Source organism: Rhamphochromis sp. 'chilingali' (assembly GCF_963969265.1).
Source record: "Rhamphochromis sp. 'chilingali' genome assembly, chromosome: 11".
In the NCBI taxonomy this organism is placed as follows: Eukaryota; Metazoa; Chordata; class Actinopteri; order Cichliformes; family Cichlidae; genus Rhamphochromis; species Rhamphochromis sp. 'chilingali'.
Genome location: NC_137938.1, coordinates 7,527,609 through 7,549,397, shown reverse-complemented (window position 1 = coordinate 7,549,397; position 21,789 = coordinate 7,527,609). Strand labels below are relative to the sequence as shown.

At 40.4% G+C, this 21,789-nt stretch overlaps 2 protein-coding genes across 3 annotated transcripts in view; one reads left to right on the top strand and one right to left on the bottom strand.

Moving 5' to 3' along the window:
* The window catches only part of spag1b (sperm associated antigen 1b), a gene marked incomplete at its 5' end in the record, with an annotated part of 16,030 nt that extends 9,722 nt beyond the window's left edge, over window positions 1-6,308 (top strand). For both annotated transcript variants that reach the window (XM_080895643.1, XM_080895644.1), the window contains 5 exons: window positions 367-508; window positions 1,220-1,346; window positions 1,487-1,645; window positions 2,418-2,741; window positions 2,845-6,308. In XM_080895643.1, coding sequence (XP_080751769.1) covers window positions 367-508; window positions 1,220-1,346; window positions 1,487-1,645; window positions 2,418-2,741; window positions 2,845-2,973 — 881 coding nt within the window. In that variant the 3' untranslated portion in view covers window positions 2,974-6,308. The remainder of the gene's footprint in view (window positions 1-366; window positions 509-1,219; window positions 1,347-1,486; window positions 1,646-2,417; window positions 2,742-2,844) is intronic.
* LOC308405183 (E3 ubiquitin-protein ligase RNF19A-like) lies at window positions 4,682-21,789 on the bottom strand. The gene is made up of 9 exons (XM_080895645.1): window positions 20,787-21,789; window positions 11,276-11,484; window positions 10,983-11,127; window positions 10,503-10,665; window positions 9,270-9,384; window positions 8,809-8,970; window positions 8,034-8,247; window positions 7,802-7,945; window positions 4,682-7,426 (listed from the first exon to the last, which is right to left on the bottom strand). The coding sequence occupies exons 1-9, from the start codon at window positions 21,497-21,499 to the stop codon at window positions 6,619-6,621; spliced, it is 2,673 nt and encodes an 890-aa protein (XP_080751771.1). The 5' UTR covers window positions 21,500-21,789; the 3' UTR covers window positions 4,682-6,618.

The following is a 21,789-nucleotide window of genomic DNA, read 5'->3' as shown; positions in this document are numbered from 1 at the left end:
GTTTCTCTGCTCCCAGGGCTTTTCTACCTATGCTATTTTTAGACTCTAATGAAAGAATAGCACTGCTGGCATAATTTTACCTCCCTGAAGACGCTCTGCAGACACTCTGCAGCAGATTGATTAGCCCTCGGTCCACACCGGGACTGATTGCTGACTTAACTCTCGTGGCTCATGTCCAGCTAGCACAGCATTAATTTCAAGTGCTTAAACCCTCCAGCTGTGTAGCACAGGCTTATAAAAGCGAGGTCAGTTAAAATGTATTGCAAGTGTCAGTGTGGATATATGAAGTCAAAATGGAGGAGAATGGACCTCGTGTCTGTGTGAGTAAGCGATGTTTAGCAATCACCACTTTGTTTTGTTTTCTAGAAAGGAAAGCCGAAGTCCGTTTTTCAGCTTTGAAACAAGAAGGGAACGATTTTGTGAAGAAGAGCCAATACCAGGATGCTCTGGGAAAGTACACAGAATGCCTTAAGCTAAAGTCAGAGGAATGCACTATCTACACCAACAGGTTAGTCATTTAATTCTCACCTTAATATGAACAGACATGTTCCTGCGGTCTCGTTTCCCCTCTGTTCATCACATCTTCTGCCACTGGTTCACTTTGATGTGGGAAAACAGCCTGAAAATCCCCAAAATTTGTTCAACTGAATTTAAAAAAGGCCGATTAACGACGGCCAGCTGTCATTTGTCAGCCGTGCTTTCAGCTCTGTTTTTAATCCTATCCAGTCGTGCCACCTGTCACTGCTGCCAAATTAGTGTGTATTGGTGGTAAATTGGTGCACAACACAATAGTACATCGATGGTGTTGATCAGGTCACAGAAGAAACTGATGACGTGAATGTTTTCCTATTGTGTGTTGGTGTTTGCATGTGCATGTGGAGCCCTGCTGTGAGAACAGATTGTATGTACAGCCACACCAGAGCAAACATCCATACGCCATTGGTGCACAGCTGCTGAGAGCCATTTGAAAAAATTAAAAACATGAAGATTCATTTAGAAAAGGGGCTCCAGAAGCACATCTCTGAGGTGTAAATCGTAAATCTCATCATCATAGGAAAATGTTCTGTTCTGTTAATGCTGATGGCATGGCTTCAGCTGTTATTATAAAACCTGATTTGCAGTGAGTCACAAATTCATGATACTTCTGAGTCACGTGTCAAATGTGATTAGGTGCCAGTGACAAAAATAAAAATCACAATTGACGTGTGTGTGTTTATAGAGCTCTGTGCTACTTGAAGCTGGAGAGGTTCGCTGAGGCCAAGCAGGACTGTGATGCAGCACTGAAACTGGAGCCAACCAATAAGAAGGCCTTCTACAGACGAGCCATGGCTAATAAAGGTCTCAAGGTGAATAGAGCTGGACTTTAATGGCTAATGCCATAAGGGAGTGATTTCTTTTTATTGGGTGGCTAAGGAGTAAAATATCCCTTTCACATATTTCATACATAAAGCTCTCTTTGTATGTTTTCGGTGTCTCCCTCCATCAGGACTACCTGGCTTGCAGCTCGGACCTGCAGGAAGTGCTGCAGCAAGATCCCAACGTGCAGGAGGCTGAGAAGGAGCTGGAGGAGGTCACCAAGCTGCTCAGACAGAGTCTGGCCAGCACTTCACCAAACAAACCCAGGAAGACAGTCCCCATCACAGAGGTGAGTACAGTTTATTCACTTTCATTGAAAATAAATATTTTCCCCTTATTGCATCCAACAGACATATCCACTTTTGACTTTAGAGAGTCTACACGTGTGGTTAGGAAGAAGAGGCATTATAATGATGGGGACTGAAGAATCATGACTTATGGTCAACAAGTGTCCTTTGAATAGTTGTGTGTTTTTAGCTGATTACTCCTGACACCTGCTGGGATACCGTGTGAAATCTGATCAGCTCTGGTTTTATTCTAGCCTAGCACAGATCATAAAGTGCAGCGCTCCCAGCTGTTGTGTACCGTTCGTCTTTGTGCTCCATCCTCATTTACTATTAATGATCTAATGAAGAATAAAAGCACCAAATTAAAGCTTGAGTGGGGCTAGATGTACCATTTTCAGTTTATTGTTAAAAGACAAAAGAGAACACGGAGAAAGCTAAAGTGTAAAATTGTATCCATGCATCTTATGCTGCTTATCTGGGTCTCAAAACTCAGTCTCAGTTTCAGGGGAACACCAGAGTGAAAAGTGGCTGTGCTCCAAGTTTAAAAGGCTACAGATTGTTATGAAGCTCTTGTTTTCCTTTTCTTCAGGTTCAGCACACCAGTAGGTAAAGATGGAAGCTTATAGATCCAATCACTGCATCCCAGACAAATTATTCCTAATTAAGGCAATAGGTGGTGCAGATTTCCCAGATTGTGACTCACTGACAGAGACCGGCTTTCCATTTTTGTCTTTCCTGTTTAAATGTTTCACCCATGTCCGTCTCCCTCCTCAGGTTGAGGATGACGAGAATGTGACCGCTGTCCCTAACTCCAAAAACAGCTGCAAAGGAGAAGACATCAGCATCAACCTCCAGCCGGCCAGCGCCTATGAATTCGGCCAATCCCTGAATGCGGCTCGTAGCTCTGGAAACACAGTGGCCTGCGCGGAACTACTGGCCTCCACGGCCCCAGAGATGCTTCCCCAGTTCCTGAGCACCCAGCTTGATGGACACACCATCAGCTTCATCATGCAGGCCCTGCACTCACACCTACTGGAGAAAGACCCTTATCTGGTCTACCAACACCTCAACCATCTGCACACTGCTGACAGGTTCTCGGTAAGATTAGCATGCAAATATGGTCTGAAAAGCTAAAGTTTGTTTGTAAGATTTTGCAATCAAGCGGTCTGTGTGGTGATAAACGCTGACGCACTGTTTGCAGGTTGTACTAATGCTGCTGGAGAAGGAAGAGCGTCACCACATGACTCAGCTGTTTGAGGATCTCTCAGCCGTGCAGAGCACACAGTTCACTAAGAACGATGTTCAGAACCTGGCCAACAAATATATCTGACCCTCCCCTCTCTGCATGAGCTGCTCCACCACTGCTCTTGGATCTATGCAAAACACTGCACAAGAACTGAGTACACAAAGGCAGGAAGCTGCAGAATGAGCAATACAATGGAACCGAGTTGATTCACTCTACTGGTCTGTAATGTCTGTGACGATATAAAAAAAAAAAAAATCTATTTTTCTCTCCAGAACATTTTGCTATGCAGTTTTACTTTTGTACACACCATGCACCATTTGCATTGTACAACAGTGGGACTCAGTGGACCTTTCACCGTAGTGTATTAATAAACGAGGTCCAATGTGCTGTTGTGTAACACAGCAGGCAGGTGTTTCCTCACTCCAGGCAGTAGCTTTTGCTTAGGACAGGCTTCATCGAGCTGATCTGCTCTTTGAGCCCAGTCGCTTTCTGAAATCATTTTATAAAAGACCAGCTGTCACATACCAAAAACTATTCAGTGCATGTTAAATATAAACAAACAAAAAGCTAATTTCCTTCCAAGTTTAAAAGTGCGTCTTTGCTGCATCTTAAGTAACTATTTTAATATGACCACATGTATGGTGTTATCTTAATGGGTGAAAGAGACCTGCATGTCTCACTGCTGTTCATGTGAGTGTAACAGAACTTACAATGTTGTAGCAAAAAAAAATTCTTGCTCTCCTTTAAGTCATCTATGCAAATTTGTAGCTCTGTGTTCCTGTATTGATTCCATTCATAAAGGCAAGTCTCTGTCTTCACCATGTGAAATGACATTGTGCCGTTGAGCCTGTTTACCTGCACCATCAGCTTCACAGCAGATGGCAGCACACTGGAGAGAAGCAGCATCTTTATAAGATGTGTGCCTTGGATTTCAGTCTAGGGGTCGACTTAGTGTGGTGAGCATATCGGTACTCGTAAAGAAAAAGTCTATTTATATCATTCTGTAGCTTTAATAAATTTCTTTAATGACTTGGATTTATCACACACATATATTCACTTGGCTCCAAACTCAGAACTGTTTTAAATGTGTAATTTATTTGCTATTTAAAGTCATTCTGTCCATGTTATAAGTAATAAATATCAATCTTTCTGTATTGTGAATCTAAAGACTGCCTGAATCCAAACTTTTTGTTTTCTCATGTTTCATTAAATCTACATGAATGTAAAATTTAGCATAAGGACGTAAATTTGGGGGAAGGAGGGAATAATTCTGCATTTTCCACAGCTTCTCTTAACAGTGGCTTTTAACATTGTGTCAGTAGATTTGTAAAAATTGTGTATTCTATTCACAGAGGGCTATTCAATAAACTGGGAAACATGGTTTTTTTCCTTCTTTAGCTCATAACAAGTAACGGAAAGTTTCAGAAGAGACACTAAAGATGGAGTGACATGATGTTTTTGTGTCTTACATATGTTGTAATAATGGTGTTTGCCATAGCAAGGCCCAATATAACAGCTAAGGATTATTGGGTGGCTGTGGCTACAATGTAGCTTGCCATTGCCAGTGTGTGAATGGGTGGATGACTGGTTGTGTAAAGCGCTTTGGGGTCCTTAGGGACTAGTAAAGCGCTATACAAATACAGGCCATTTATTCATTTTGAACAGTGAATAATGCAAAACTTCTCTTAACAGAGTCTAATAGTAAAAATATGAAGTTTTAAATGATCATAATAGGTCCACTTTGTGTATTTACAGTACTTTTGTTAACTTAAAAATTTGGAAACCGTAAACATTTCATATATAGTTGTTTTTATTTTTTTGATATGCATTTACACGCATATAGTAAAGCAAATTACCAAACAAATATACAAATACCTTATGCAATTCTGCACAAATTACAAATTATATCTGGCACTAGTGTTCAATTTAGGATTGAGAAACTGGAATTTGGGTGAAGAATGAGAAACCGAACTAAGGGGGAAGAACAAAACTGCTTTTCTGTAATGCAGGGAAGGAGTGCAGCAGAAGCCGAATCCACCGAACCAAAGAGTTCATTCTGTAACAGACCTGGGTCAGGATACCACTCAATGGTTGAGGTTCACCTGAGCTGACTCGGTGGCCCCCAGTAAAGCAGACCACGGAGCGGTAAACACAGGCTTAAGCAAACACTCTGAAATAAAGAAGAACTTAACTTCAAGTCTGCTCAGCAGCACCGATTGGCAACACAAACAGGAACTCACAGGACAAATCAATAAGGAAGGTAACCATTAACCAACCTCTGCATCCCCATTAACCTTTGTGCATTGCAAAACATCAATGTCATAGGAAATACAGGTAACAGTGCAGGTGCCTCGGGCCGTTGTACAGCCCTGGTTATTTGCGTAGCATTTGTGAAGCATGTACAAAAACAGCAGTCTGTGTGTCTGTATAATTTCGGATCATATCATTCATCCCTGTGGTTTCAAAAGGATGCACAATACTGCATCTACAGCTGACAAGTCAAAGGTTTAAGATTTAACAAGAGCCTGAGTGCTGTCTTTGGTAGGCAATTGAAAAGTCTTCATTTACCAGATCTATCATAGGAGCATCCCTCCTACACAGTCAGACATTCTGCAATGAGTTGTTGTGGTTGTTGATTGGAATCTAGAAGACACGGTGGAGATAAACGGAACACAAACAGCTTCTTGAAGGCACCATGAGTTAACAAAGAAAGATATCAAAGCTCTCTCTTACTCAGTGAGGCGAAACCATCAGCCTGAATAAATCACCTTTCAACAGGACAAAAAGTTTCTTTGTACAATTTCACAGAATTGACCAACCCATTGGTTAATGTTATTATAATGACTTTAAGCATTATCTCAACATCTACGGCCTTCCAGAGACCTTTTGTCAAATCAAGAAATAGCCCCCACCCACACCCTCAACATATATCATTACAAACTTTCCACAGAGCAAGATGAGGCCCAGGCTTCCTGAGTCACCTTAGTGCTAGAACATGCACTGAATTAGCCTACAGGTCTCAAATCGTTTCTTAGCGAGCTGCTAAAAAACCATAAAGCACCATCGCCCACAATGGGACAATAGCTGTGTGTGCATCCATTTAAAAACAATCTCAGTTGTTTTTAAGTCAGCTTTAGAGCTAAAATGATTCAGGACATTGAGCCCAGGCCTTGGTCTTCTACAATTTAATTTCAAACACAGATCCATGACAAAAAACAACCAGTCTAATAATAAATACAGATGAGAACTCCCAGGTTCCCTCTGTTAACTAATACGTGTTGGGGAAAATAAAAATAAGTTGTATTGCCTTGTCCCTGCTTGGTTAACTTCTCTTATTGTGTTGCATCCAGACAGTACGGCCAAAATCAAATACTAGCAAAACTGGCACAGTGGTTTTACTTTAGTCTACACAGATAAATCTGACACACCCGAGTCAGTGGGTTGCCTTCTGTTACAGGTGGCCAGCGAGTGACAAAAATGTGTCAGCACAGGGAGAAACATCAGCATTCATAACCTTAAAATTTCTCACGCGGCTGCACTGCAGAAGCCTTTTTTAATACTTCACTCAGTGGCTGCTTTTCAACAGAGGATGTCCAATCCAAAAGTAACATGTCCCCTTTACAAGGGAATAACAGAAAATGCAGGTTAAACTTTAAGCTAGGATTGTTATGTTAGTGGAGGAAAAGGATGTTGAAACAATGTGTGTGCAGCACTTATGGTATTGAGATTTTAAATATCAGTCTGTATACAGGAGTTCTTGGGCTGATGCTGCGTCTGGGCTGGCTGTTGTGGTTGATGATGCTGGGTGTTGTTGTTGTTGGTTTCCTTCAACATCTCTCCGGTGTTGCTGTGAGAGTCCGGCTCAGTGGGGCACACCAGGTTGACATTCTCCTCTGCTATGAAGCAGAGAGGGGGGAGCTCTGTGCTGTGACCCAGGGAGGACGTGGTGGAGGTGGGGGAGTTGGGGGTGGCCACAGCACTCTGTCCCTGGGAGGAGGATGAAGAAGTGGGGCAGGTCTCCAGGCGGTCGTTCTCCACTTCAGGCAGGGGGCTGACTGTGGCAAAGCGCGTGTGGTAGTCGCCACCGCTGGAGCCGTGGCTACACGAGGTCTTCATGCTCTCCAGGTCGGAGCAGCTGAACTCAGAGAAGTGGCTGGAGTGGGAGTCGGCCACTGATGGCAGGCTGCCGCTCAGCGAAGGAGAGTCGAACTCTGAGGAGTTGGTGCTGCGCTGCTCCAGCAGCTGAGCATCCATGTCCTCCCGTGTCTCATTGATCTTTGTGCCTCCTCCCCCTTTCTTCCGCAGCTTGCCTTTGCTCTTCTTGCCCCCCGAGCTGGAGGAGGAGGAGCAGGAGGCCTCTTTGGCCCACTTAGTGGAGGTTCCTTTGCCCTCTGCAGAGGTGCAGCCATTAGAGGGACAGGTCCAGCCGCAGCGACCAACGTGGCTGCCGTCATCAATGCTGCTGCTGCCGCTGTGATGCCGTAGTTTGCCAGGTTTGGATTCAATGTCAACCTGCACCTCCATACTGTTCCCATCTCTGGAAGAAGAGAGGACACAGGAAACATGAGTTGCATGTAGTTTGTGTTCAGCACAATTAAGCATCCAGAGGGCTGTTATTCATAACATATAGTGACTATAGACTCTAGATGACCATTTTATCTTTGAATAGCACTAGCCTAATTTGTTACCAACTAGTACAATAGGTTAGAAATTAGGCTAGGTTCAAAACATGATGATATAAACAATAATACTTTGTGTTCAGTTGACGTGAGCACAGGTTTACAATAATACAGGTATTATTCACTAATCCGCTGCATCTGTTTCACACTATGAAGCTACAAAGAACTGGACTAAACATGCTAATGAACAGAAGATCATGCTTTCTCGACTTATCCAAACCTATGATGCTCACCTGTCAAGAGGCATGTAGGCATTAAGAATGGATCCAGCCATTGCTTTGGTGCTAGCATTGTCGCTGACTGTTCCCAGGCTCACTGTGCCGGACTCGCCACTAAGACTGCAGCGCTCCTTCTGCACATCAGCCTGCACCTCCAGCCTGACAACAGAGAGAGAGAGAAAATAAGACAATGCAGGAGAGCACACTGAAGTCACAACCACATTTAAATATTGCAGCACACATTTACCTGTTCAGATAATTGACCATGGCGCTGCCAGACAGGCTGCCGGTGATGCTGGCTCCAGCCAGGGCCATGGTGGAGGCCGTCTCACTCAGGTTGTCCCTAATGGCCCCCAGACGGTCCATGTGGCTGCCGCTTGCACTCAGGCTGCCTGTCAACCCACCGACACTGCCTTCACCTATACTGGGGTTGTTCCTGGCGTCTGCGACTGATGTAGTATCTACACAGAACATGAAACAAAACAAAATATATCAGCGTGGAATTTTAAAAAACAAACAAAAAAACATATCAGTTTGTTCATCCGTCTGTTCTTTGCTTATCTTGACAGGTTTTCACTGAAGATTCTCTTCAGTCTTAGTTTGTGTATTATAAGTGCAGTGCCAAGTATGAGGATGTGGCTCTGTATGTGGGTGAAGGGGCAGTCAGGCACATTTGTATGGCTCTCTTTAACTTAACTCTTTAACTTAAACCATCACAAGTTACTGTCTAACCCTAACCCTTACCTAAAACTAGCATTTTAATCCTCAAACACACCTTTGAAGTGTGAAAAGAGGAAAAATGTAAAATAAAAGTATACTGCCAAGTACACTTTTCAAAGCAACTGTAGGCCTGGAAAAGCGAAGAGGCAGAGGAAGTACAGTTTACTGTGGAAGGAAAGAGTACTTGCCATGAGTGAAGCAAGCAAAAGATCTTATTTACAAATAATGTCGATTGGCATAACACGCCCTCTTGGTTTTGGGTGGTGGGCTAGTTCAGATCGGGACTGGAAATCGAACCTTACCAGCGGCAGCTGCCCCGCTCCCAACGTTCATGTCATTTTCATCATCAAACTCGATGCGAACTCCCTTCCCGTTCCCAGCGGAGACACCACACCCACCACTACGGCACAGAGAGATGGGTACCACGCCGTAGACATATGCAAGCATGATAGGAACTCCAATGCCTAAGAGGTGAAAGAGTCGAGAGACATAGACACACCAGGGTCAAATAAGGTCAGAGCACTAAAAAAATAAAAATAAAAAACATAACAGACCATCCCTCTTTGATTTTTCCCATGTTTACAAAATAGCTAATGAGAAATGATGAGTGAAAATAAACTTTTGTATAATCTGAACTTGAACATTAAACATAAGAAATTCCTGATTCCAACAAAGTCAAACACAGGCACAGCATGTCATTAAAGATCTCCAGTGAGAAGAGAACTAGAGAGTTGGGAGGGTGCAGGTTAGAGCACAGACTGACCGACAGTGACTGCAGCCACTACTGGAGACACGATGACAGACAGAGTCACCCCACCAGCGATCACCAGGTTCCTCTTGTGGTTGGAAATATCTTTGCCTTCGTAGCGGTTATGGATCTGACAGAGAAAAGTGGCACAAATGTGAGAGACACATTTAGAGGAGAGTGAACTTGCACTTAACGTATGAGCTGAGTCCTCAAAGACACCACTGAAAAAGTATGATTAACAGTGTTGTTGTGGAGCAGATTTCTACAATAAAAATAAAAATGCTTATTGTTTACCTTTTACCTGCTCCTCAGAAATTATTTTAGAGGCACTGGCAATACTATGACAACTTTACTGAGCTACTGTTGCAGGAGACAGAACTCTTGTCTGCCTCTCTGTCTTTCGGTGTAAATTTTTACTACCATCAACTTCCTCTTTAAGAAACCACAAATGAGACAACTCTTTGATGAATGCTGTTTCTTTAGGTTGGCTGACATTTTCTTTGTTGCATTCTGTTCTTTTGCACTGCCCGCATTTCATTGCAGAAACAATACAAATGTGGTAGTGCTAGTGGCAAAAAGCCCCTATAAAACACCTGGGACAATGGTTCAAAGATAACTATATTGACTTTGGTGCTTGTGGAGTGTAAGTGATTCATGTTCAGATGTTTCATGTATGTTGTGATCACTTCTGAATGTGCGCTGGACGTTTGCAGAGAAGAAAAGTCAGTTGGCTCAAGATTCTTGCTGGCAGCCTTTCGTGGGGAATTTTGGAGACCAACTGGTTTCATTTTATTGTAATGTGAAGTTCTTATTCTAAACAGATCCCGACTTGTGAGTAACACAAAACAAGTGCACATATACACAGACACACAGGTTAGTAACACATGACTGTTGCTGGCTCGGATCAACTCCAGAGTTTGGGAAAATGAGATGACTGAGGGTACATTGGCCGCTCAGTAGAACTAGCTGGTTACTGATTGTTGCAGTGATTGTTTCTGGCTACTCGCCATGTTTACTTTGATTGCTGACAGCAGTGACATGAATAAAGTTATGCAACAAGCATGTGGACATTCTGAAAGGATTAAAGGGTACATGCAACACTAAGAATGAATTATGACTTTATAATATTATAAATCTACATAGAGACACATCCCAATAATAAACAAAATCCGTGTAGTAAAAACTATGAGCAGGAAAACTGAAATATATCCCAATCTACTGTGTAGGTATGTGTGCGCAAGGCCTTACCTTCCTTCCCACATATACAGGAATACCAATAATCATGGCAGGGATAGCTATGCCTGCAATGAGTGCAATGCCAACAGGGGCACCCACGAGTGTTCCCAGTTGCCAAAGAATCTTCTTCTTTCTGCTCCACGGCTTCTTTCCCCAGAAAGTACAGCCTGATGGACTGAGAGAGGTAAAGACGAGCAGAAACAGTGAGAAATGTTCACAGGAAGAGCAAGCGCTGGATAGCCTTCTAATCTCAGGTACCAATCTGGAAACAAAAGTTAACCAGCAAATAAACGGTGGAACAACTACTAGCTATGTGCTGTAGTTACAGGGTGTCACATGACCAACAGGTTTTCATCACAGCAGGATTTTTTTTTTTTTTTTTTTTTTTAAATTGCTAAATTCTTAAAATACTTGTAGTGAAACCGTTGGTCCAACAGCATGTACTTTATGTCTATTAGTATATACTGTATATGTATGTGTTAAGATGCTTACCTCAGGTAGTGCAAGTCTGAGATCTCTTTCATGCAGAGCCAACAGAACTCGCAGCCACAGACAGCGCACGTCATGTGGTTACAGCTGCCATCATTCATCTTGATGATGTAAGCAGCACAGCGTGGACACGGCTTGATGTCATCAGCTAGAAGTAACAACAGAGTATGATTTACAACAGTGAAATATGGGTTAGGGATTGCTCATTGAGGACTGATGATCAGCGTTGTCTTCTTTTGTTTTTTTTTTTCCTTCTCCTAATAAGCGTGTTGTGTAAAATCGTTAAGTCAGCCCACCTGCAGCTCCACTCTCTTGACTGTAGTTGAGGGAGGATGAGCGCACCGTTCTGAGGCGGAGGCTCTGGGCTCTTTGCTGGCGCGCTGCGTCACAGGTCTGGTTGGGATGCCACAGCTGCTTACAGTGGTAACAGAACTCTGTGCCGCAGCCCTCCCTCCCACAGGTGAGCTTCGGACAGCTGGCACACCCGAAGGCAATAACTGCATACCTGCCAGGGGACGCACAAAAAAGTCATAAGGCAAAACGCTACACCATGGTGCCCGCAAAGAATCTGAATTTAAGTCACATGAAAAGTCGATACATGCCAAATGTTGAGGCTTCTGGTTCTAGAAGGATTTTACTATGAAGGAAAACAACTGCATCATGCAGAAGCAGCAAAATGTTTCTAACCAGAATTTTAGACAAAAATTAAAGTGATGAAAATGAAGATGCTGAAAATTAAGCTGACATTTGAGAAAAGGATAAGAGAAATGGTGTTCATTTTTTTTTTTTTTTTTTTTTTTTTTTTACTCGAACTCTGCAGCAGGAAGTCCTATGATGGCTTAAAAAAAAAAGAAAAAAAAAAAAGTATGTTCCTGTATCTACTCCATTGTCTCACAAGTACATTTTTCTGAGAGGAATTATGCTTTAGCCATCTTCAATAACTCTCTTGAATATCTGTGACTGTTTGGTTTCCTTACAACAGTTGTTGCCACTCCCAAGGAAAGCCACTAAGATTGTAATAAAAATATTTTAACCAATTTTCTTAAATTGATGTTTCATTTACTCATAGACTTTTAAACAGCCAGATATAAAACAGAAAAACACTTCTATTGACTAACTGATGTAGTTACCTCCAGGGCTAAAAAAAAAAAAGAAACTAGGTGCCAAAAACTGCAGTTTATCTAATAAAAACTTAAGTCTAGGTCAAAAAGTGAATCAACGACTATAACTTGAACTGACAGATGTCCCACTACAGGCAGCTGGATACGATGTCTCACCTTTATAGCTGTTGTCTGCCTTATCTGGTTTCTTTACTAACCTTTTCTCCAACAATGCATGTCAGACACAGTAACAGCAGAAGTGAAATAATGCATGTTTTAACACAACAGTCTTGAGCCCTTGCAAAGAGACGACGGTAAAAACTAAGAAAGTAAAAAGCTTAAAGATGACAGCTGCAAAATACCAGCTAGCCAATTTCTTGGGGAAACCCAAGAGTGTGTGACATGGTTATATCCGAGCGTAGCAGAAGTCTCCCAGACCCTCTGGGACTGACCCAAGGATCAAGTTTCAATCACAGAGAGCCTGGGAGACTTCCTCTACTGGGGATCGGTGTACTCTGTTGAGAACTGTGTTTACAATGCAGACAGAATCACAGCGACATGCATGTCTCATTTAAAATGATATGCACTTAGCACTATTCAGCCTAAGTACTGTAGAGATAGCACAGCAAATGGCCTCAAACTCCCTGTCATGCAACTAATCTCACCATTGTTGAGACTGCTAAATCAGCCACAGGAACAACATGAAAAGTTGCATTCACTTAAACATTATCAAAATCAATGGATCTGTTAAGCGTCTACATCTCCACTTCTTCTGAAAATGCAGAAGCAGTGTCCATAACCTCTAACCTGCAGGAGGGGAAAGGGCCAGAGCATAGAAAAGCAGCAGGAAAAGGGGAACATGAAAATAGATGGAAACTGGAGATTCCTCTGAACCAAAATGAGGGGGAAAATATCCAAGCCCCATAAATATCTAAGCCTACAAGAATGAAACATTTCTTTTCTACAAACATGGGAAAAAAATGAATAAATGGCTAACGACAATAAAACACCTTTAGTGATCACACACTACACTACAGAATTAATAGCAAGGCAACCAGATGGCCACTATAAGCTGTAAAGTAATCTGCATAAAGGTTGCAGCTCCTGATAAATGTCATTCTGATTTGATTTATAATTTCCTGCCCATTGGTCTTCTGTTCTGAAAGGAAAAGAAAGAATAAACTTTGTTCTAATGACTGACAAAAAAAGAGACATTAGCTGAAGACACAGCTGATGACAGTAAAACACCAGCAATAGCAAATAAATCACATACTAATGTAAAAGGGATATCTATATGGCAAAAGCTATACGGTATCACATGTCCAGCTGCACATATTTCTAAGCAGGAAAATTACTCCAAGATTAAAGTCTACTTGTGTCTTGTGCTACCTTAGCTGAGGTGAATGGAAAAAACAATAAAAAAAAAAAAAAAAAAAAAGAACAAAACAAAAACAAACACGTCATGCCACCTTTAACTCCTACATTGAAACTGGTATTATGGCCAAGTTTACAAAACAGGACATCCAAGGGAAGAAAACACACATACCAAGCTTTGAAGGTTACTAGGGATTCAGAACAAAGTACAAACAGTACTTTAAGAAAGTCTGAAGGGATGAATTCTTTTTTTTTTTTTCCAGACCGCAAACAATTCCTGGAAGAAAAGGAAATGGCTGAGAGAGAGCAAGAGTCTTTCACCATGACAGAGAGAAACCTGCTTATGGAAAATGATTTTCCTAAATAGTTGAGTAGTTAAAACAACTTCTGTTGCGTTGCTTCTTAATATACAAAAAAGGGAAAAAATGAACTGTATTTCAAAATTCCACGTCACATATTTGGCGTTGCGAGGAAATTAACATTTCAGCCATTTTTCCATAAATGTCAAATATGGATTTCTGAACTGTCTGCAGTTAAGAAATTGTAGATAGATGTCCACTCAGAACCATATTAATGAGCTGTTGATTTGATATGTCAGTGAGTGAGAGTCACTGACCCTGCAGGGCCTCTACAAAGTGACAACGCAGTGACAGTTGGGGGGGGAGGGGGCTGGGTGGAAGCAGGCCAATGAGCAGTCACTCAGGAAGAGAGGATTAAACAGGAAAAACAGTCCAGCACCACTGGATTACTGGAGAAGGGACAAGGAGCGAGTCACAGAGATAGAGCTGAAGTAAATACGTTCAGACAGAAAGACGGGGGGTTAATAATGACTGACCATAGCAAATCAAAATGAATGGAGTATTAAATACAAAATGAGTCAAGTCAATGATCAGTTTCCACCATGACCTCTTAATGAACAGAATATCCTCTTGATGAAAATGATTTCCTGCCAGAGAGGACCACAGTATTATTATTACAGTTTTATTAAAATCTCTCCATTTATGCAACAATACTTATTTCCTCGAAGTTAATTTTATTTAATTCTTTCATTGCTAGATATATGTATTTGAACAATCAAAAACTTCAATGCTTCTGTACACTTGAAAAGGATCGATTAAGATTAAGCTGACACAATAATATACAAAATCGGACTTAGCTTTTTTGGCCCAATTTTTCAATTTTCTTGGACACCTTTCATTTAAGTGTTTTTTTTTATATTAATCTAGAGTTACCCGATCAGTCTTCACCTGCTGTAAAGCCAGTCCTAAAAGTAAACATGAAACATGTATTAATTCTAATTCTAAAAGTCTAATTTATACTCAGAAACTGCCACAGATTTACCCCTGTCTGTGAAGCTGGATTTATAACATGAAAACAAATCCTGCTATGTTACACTCTCCTTCACCTACATTTTCCTCACTTCTGGTAGTAGTAGCAATCCACTCTGTGAGATAATATGAGATAAGAATTTCTAAACAAGAAAATTAGGGCTCCAAAAAGTATAGCATCTCTTCCTCCGAGGCCCAAGTGTTTTATTTTAATTTTTTAATCTATTCCCATATGAATATACTGATGGAGGTCAGGATTCCCGATTGTGCTTCAGTAAGAAAGCTTTGTTATGTTTGTGGTGTGATGCACATGTAATAGTTATGTTGCAAACTGTTTGAATGTGCTTGGAAAAACAAAGACTAATTTAATGCACTGACATCTTGCTTTGCCAGATAACTGCAGTGCTCAATGCTGGTCTGGTCAACCACTGGTGTACTTGACTCTAACAGGCTTTCCTCAATACTGACCTCATTCATAGAGTCCTCTACAAACCCTAGCATTAGAGCTAATAGGTGGATTTTTCCGTTTCTCTTCAGCTAGCCGAATAACGATTAACTACTTACTGCTTAAGCAACACAGCATGAACTTGTTTTTTAACACGACAAAAGTGATCCCCTTGTACTGCTTTTTAGTTTTAGCTTCCTTGTTTTCAACCGAGTTACCAGTTCTGTACTGAGAAAATGGCGCTAGACGTGGTCTAAAAACTTTAAATGCTTTTCTTCATAAATCCAGCTTCACAGACAGTGTTAAATCTATGACAGTGTAAATTACCCTTAGTATGATTTGATTGATTGATTTGATTTGATTTATTAGCATTCAAATATCTCAATGAATACAGAACAAAGATCTACCACAAAGCAAGAAAGCATGAGACAAGTCTAATTAAAAGGTATTGGCTGAAGCATTTGCTTATTACGCCAACCCTTTTAACAAAACATCTTTTTGCATGCAGCTCCTGTACACAGGGCTCGAAGCAAAGAATAAAACAAAGCAAAAACAGACAAACTTCAATTCAATTCAATTTTATTTATATAGCGCCAAATCACAACAAAAGTCACCTCAAACAATCAAACAAACAAACAAAAAAAACAAAAACAAAAAAAACAACTTTCCACCTTAGATAAATAACTACATCAAAGCAAAACAATCAAGAGTTTCAGTATTATTATTTTTGCTCTTTTCATTCTTGATTTATATATTTTTCTAATACTCTATTTTTAAACATGTTTTTAAACAAGGAAAATGAACCACACCTTTTTAAAATCACTGTCATAACTATTCCACAGGTTAACTCCTCTAACAGAAACACATCTCTGCTTTATATTTGTCCTTATCTTGTTTTGTTTTTTTAAAGAAATCTGTTCCCCTTAAGTCATATTGACTCTCTCTGACTTTGAACAGCTTCTGAGTACTGCGGCAAAGCAAGTTATTTTGTGCTTTATACATTATCTGTGCCATTTTATATTCAACTAAATCATAAAATTTCAGGGTATTCAGATTAATAAACAAAATGTTAGTTGGTTCTATATAGTTTGATTGGTTTATAATTCTTATAGCTCTTTTTTGTAATTTGAAAATAGGAAGAGTGTTCGTTTTATATGCATTACCCCATATCTCCAGACAATAAGTCATATATGGAAGCAACAGAGTACAATAAAGTGTGTTTAATGATTTTTTTGTTCAGGACATGCTTTGTTTTATAGAGAATAGCAAGGGTTTTTGACATTTTTGTTTTCACATGGTTTATATGAGACTTCCAACTCAGCTTATCATCAATCATCACTCCAAGAAATTTATTTTCGTACACTCTTTCAATTTCAATTCCATTAACCCTGATTTTAGATACATTTTTCATTTGTCTAGTGCCAAAAATAATCAATTTTGTTTTCTTTATATTTAACGATAACTTATTTACATCAAACCAGTTTTTTAATATATTTAACTCCTTTTCCGCTGTAGTCATAAGCTGTTCTAGGTTTTTACCTGAGCAATACAGAGTGGTATCATCAGCAAACAATACACATTTTAACAGTTTGGAAACATTACATATGTCATTTATATATAATATGAATAATTTAGGGCCCAGCACAGAGCCCTGAGGAACACCACAAGTTACCTTCAACTGCTTAGATTTCACATTATTGATTTCGACATATTGATATCTGTCATCCAGGTAACTTTTCATCCACTTGTATGCTATCCCTCTTATGCCATATCTCTCTAGTTTATTCATTAATATAGAATGATCAATTGTATCAAACGCCTTTTTTAAGTCTATAAATACACCCACAGTATATTCCTTATTATCTATATCATTAGATATCCCTTCTACAAGTTCCATCACTGCCATCGAAGTGGACCTTTTCACTCTAAAGCCATATTGGTTATCGCTTAGGAGATTATGCTTCTCAATATATTTATCAAGTCTATTAACAAAAAACTTTTCTAAAATTTTTGAGAACTGTGGGAGTAGTGATATTGGCCTGTAATTGGTAAACTGACATCTCTCTCCGTTTTTATGGATTGGAATAACTTTTGCTATTTTCATTTGTGAGGGAAACACACCAGTTCGAAAGGACAGATTACAAATGTATGCGAAAGTTTGCAGTATATATTCTATAATACTTTTAACTAATATCATGTCAATACCAAAACAGTCAGTGGACTTTTTATTTTTAAATGCCTTCACAATGTTAATTATTTCTCTATGAGTTACAGCACCAATAAACATGGAGGACACATTCTGAGTAATATGTTTATTTAAGTCATTATTATTTCTTGACTCTGGAATTTCTTTTGCTAAATTAAAGCCAACATTTACAAAGAAATCATTAAATTCATTTGCAATGTCTTTCGTTTTATCAAGCACAATATCTTTATCTTTTTTGAAATAGTCTGGATAATTCTTATTTTTTGAGCCCTTTTTGATTATACTATTTAATATCTTCCATGTTTCTTGTGTGTTACTTCTACTTTGCTCCAATAATTTGTGGTAATATTCTTTCTTACTTGTTCTTATAATATTTACTAATCTATTTTTATATAACTTGTACTTTATTTCAGCATCTTTTGTCCTCGGTTTTATGACTCTCTTATATAGATTATTTTTCTTTTTACATGCATCTTCTATCCCCTTTGTGATCCATGGCTTATTTGATCTGTGATGCTTTCTAGTGATTTTCATTAAAGGACAATGTTTTTCATATAGTGAAATTACAGTTGATAGGGATGCATCATATGCACTATTTGAATCTTCATTTGCAAAAACCTCATTCCTATTGTGTTCCTTTAAGTCCACCTGGAGGGCAGTAATGGCTCTTGTTGTTCTATGTCGTATCATATCAAATGTTTGATTCTTTTGTGTAGTTTTAATCCCAAAATAATTTTAGAAAATTGCAAAAACAGGAAGATGATCGCTTATATCAGTTATAAGAAGTCCACCTACTATTTCATGGTCAATTTTATTTGTGAATATATAATCTATCAATGTAGCTGTATCAATTGTTATTCTACTTGGTTTTATAATTACAGGGAAAAGGGAGTTACTATACATTGTATTGATGAAATCTGTTGTTTTCTGATGTCCATTTGGGTTTAGCAAATCTATATTAAAATCACCACAAATTATTTGCACTTTTTCATCATTTAGGTTGCTAAACATAGCAAGTTTTTCATTGAATGTCTCAATGATCCTGGTGTCCTATAGATGCAACTTATAATTATATTACTAGCTTTTTCAACATGGATTTCAATAGTAACACATTCCAATACGTTATCTATGGTGCTTGACATACATTCAATCAGACTACATTTCAAAACTTTATCTACATATAAAGCAACACCACCTCCTTTTTTATTCACCCTGTTCATTGTAAATAATTCGTATCCTTCCAGTCCCATTTCACTAACTTTCTCATTATTGAGCCATGTTTCTGATATTGCAATTATATTAAACTTTTTTTAACTTACTTAAACATTCTGTAATTTTAGAAATATTTTATACAGGCTTCTACTATTGAAATGTATGACCGACAATGCATTTGCCATTTTAATATTCATATTGAATTGGTCATCTGTATAGTACTCACAAGTACTATTGTTGTTATTGTAGAAGTGGTTATCTGGGTCAATGTTACTTTCAGGGTCATGCATGTTGTGTTCAGCATAATTAAACGTTTTGAAGTTCGATTTCTCAGTGTGTGTGGCAAAATAACCACCTTGACAGTCCTTTTCATAATCAAATTCTTCCTCTTCAATATCTCTGAATGGAAACCTATAATCTGTGTCCAAACTTGTCATTTATGTGTTTTTTGTTTTTGTTGTTGTTTTTTCCATTGTTTTTTGAGCCATAAGGCCAGAAACACTTTCCATACCCATTGTTCATTATCCAATCGTCACTTTTCCAATAGTTTCCATAGCAGATTCCTGATTATTTATATTGCTCTAAGTCTTTGAGTTCTCTTATCATCACAACTTTCGCTTCTTCGGGATTGCCATTTAGTCTTATCATTACTTTGCTGTTCCTCGTCCATGTTGCTTGTATCTTATTTTGTTTTGTCAGGCTGCGTGCCTATCTTGCAATTTCAGCAGTCTTTTTCGTTAAATGTTCATTTAAATATACACCGGTCCGTTTTAGCTTCTTACCCTGTTTCAGTAACTCAATCTTTGTTTTGCGACTCACAAGCCGAAGAATAATTGCTGCCTTTGTTTTACTGTCTTTACTGGGGAGTGTGTGGCATGCTACAATATGATGGCTCTGAATACTTACATTCTTCGTTTGAAGGAATTTTTATCACTTGCTGTTCAAGCGTTTGCAGCTCCTCTACCGGAGCATCTTCACCGTCTTTACCTCCGCCAGCTGTTACTCTGGCGTAGGTTCGGTGTTGCGTCTCCAGTCCACTTATGACTAAATCATCCATTCTTGTGTATTGTTCAAGGTCCTCGATTTGCCGTTCCAAGTCGTCTATTTTCTTGTCCTTGTCCTTTATGAGGTTTTTTAGTTGTTTTATTTCATCCATTAGGTCATGTAGCATACCTTGTTGTTTAGCCACTTTACTCAGTTCATCAGACATGAAATTAAGCGATTTCCTAATCTCTTCCAACTCCTCTTCAACTCCTGGGTTTGCTTTTTTAGGCGGCATTTTGAAAATGATGAGATTGGTATTACCTTGTGATGGCCCGTTGAAGTCTGTCGATTTACTTGTTGGTGCCTTGCTAGAGGAGCCTGGGCACAGTGGCTGCTGGAGGATCCTGGGCCTGTGTGATTGTTTTTGTCCTCCACGAAGATGTCAGGTTGAGAAATTCATCATTCCCGTCAGTTGACAGTGAGACAGAAACACCATAGCTTAATGCGCCGTACCACTTGATATGAGTTCATTCTTACAACAGCCGAGGTCAAACGCGCTATGTCGCTTTTCTTTCACTCACTTCCACCGCTCGAGGTTTTGGAGTTGTGTCTCTCCGCCGTGTCAGTCAGTATATGTGGTGTTTCACATGTACTTCAAGCAGTATCCACACAGGAAGTGACTTGATGACCAGAGACCACAGAAAGTGAACGACATTCTGTGACTTCAAGCAACTATGCTTAAGGCGGGACCCAAGATAAGCTTTCTCAATCTCAAGGTGAGCAATTTGAGACACTATGAAAAGAAGTTAATATTCCAACTATTCCAATATTTATTTATTTGATCATTATTAAGTTCTCAATTTTTGGATTTGGATAACTTTTTTATTTTTTAAAAAGTAGAACTATTTACCATTTAGGTACCCCCATGAGCAAGCAGCGAACTGAGACTCAGCTGAAACTGCACAACTAGCTTGTTGATAAATTTAAGTAATTTCCAATTAGAAACAAGTCTCACACTCAGCAGCCGACTTGGGAACACACGAACACACACACACACACACACACACACTGGACATTTGTTTGCCTTCATTGAGGGTGGTAACAAACTTTAAATTTCCATGGTCCACTAAATCCCAAGTATTTTAATTAACTACTTACCCACAGTCTGGTGCAGGACACCAGCGGCAGTCTGGATCAGCTACCAGCCACCTCCTCAGCATGAATTCCTCATATTTCTCCATCAGTGCGTGGTCTCCCAGGATCATACGGATGTCGTGTGGGTTGAAGCGCTCTGAACACTCAGGGCAGCTAATGTTGACACGGGACTCTGAGATTTCAATGCGTAGGTACTGGCGCAGGCAATCAATGCAGGAGCGGTGGTGACAGGTCATGATGTCAGGGAAGCTCTCCCTGGAGTGACGCAAAAGGCACAGCGGGCACTCCAGTAGCTCTGCCCCAACCCCACCCCCTACCTTGGAGGATGAGGAGGTAGAGGAACAAGGCCCCGAGGCAGATGAGGTGGAGGCAGCAGCAGCAGCAGCAGACGAGGCAGCTCCGGTCCCAGCCACAGCAAAGAAGGCAGAGTTCTTATCATTACACATCTCAGAGTGGATACTCTCAATACTGGCGATGCCATCCACCCCTCCTAGCCCTCCGGGTCCAGAGTGCTGCAGGTCTCGGGACCTTTGGCGGCCTGATTTAGACTCTCGTCCTCGTCGCCTAAAAAGCGAGGCTAGGGAGAGACGCCTCTTTTTGGGGGCCTTCTTCACAGAGGGCAGAGAGATGGAGGAAGCAGTGGACTGCAGGTCCCGATCAGAACCCATTACCCCACCACTTCCTCGCCCCAGCTGCTGGTGCTTTTGCAAGCTCATCTCTCCGGTGGGAGGGGAGGGATGCGCCAGTGGGGAGCCAGGGTTGGGTAGCCTGTCTCTCACATGGGCAGAAAGGTCTGGGATTTGGATGGGGCTTGGAGAGGGGGTAAGGTGGTGCACGAGGGAGGGAGAGGGGGAGGGGGATGGCGGGCCATGGTGGGGCGATAGGGCTCCAGAGGGCCCTTCTGTGTTTAAGACATGATGGCTTCTCCTGATCAACCTCGTGGTCACATCTAATAGCCGGATTTTGGCGGAGGGGTGGCGGCCAACTGGTGTGAAACCGATGCAAC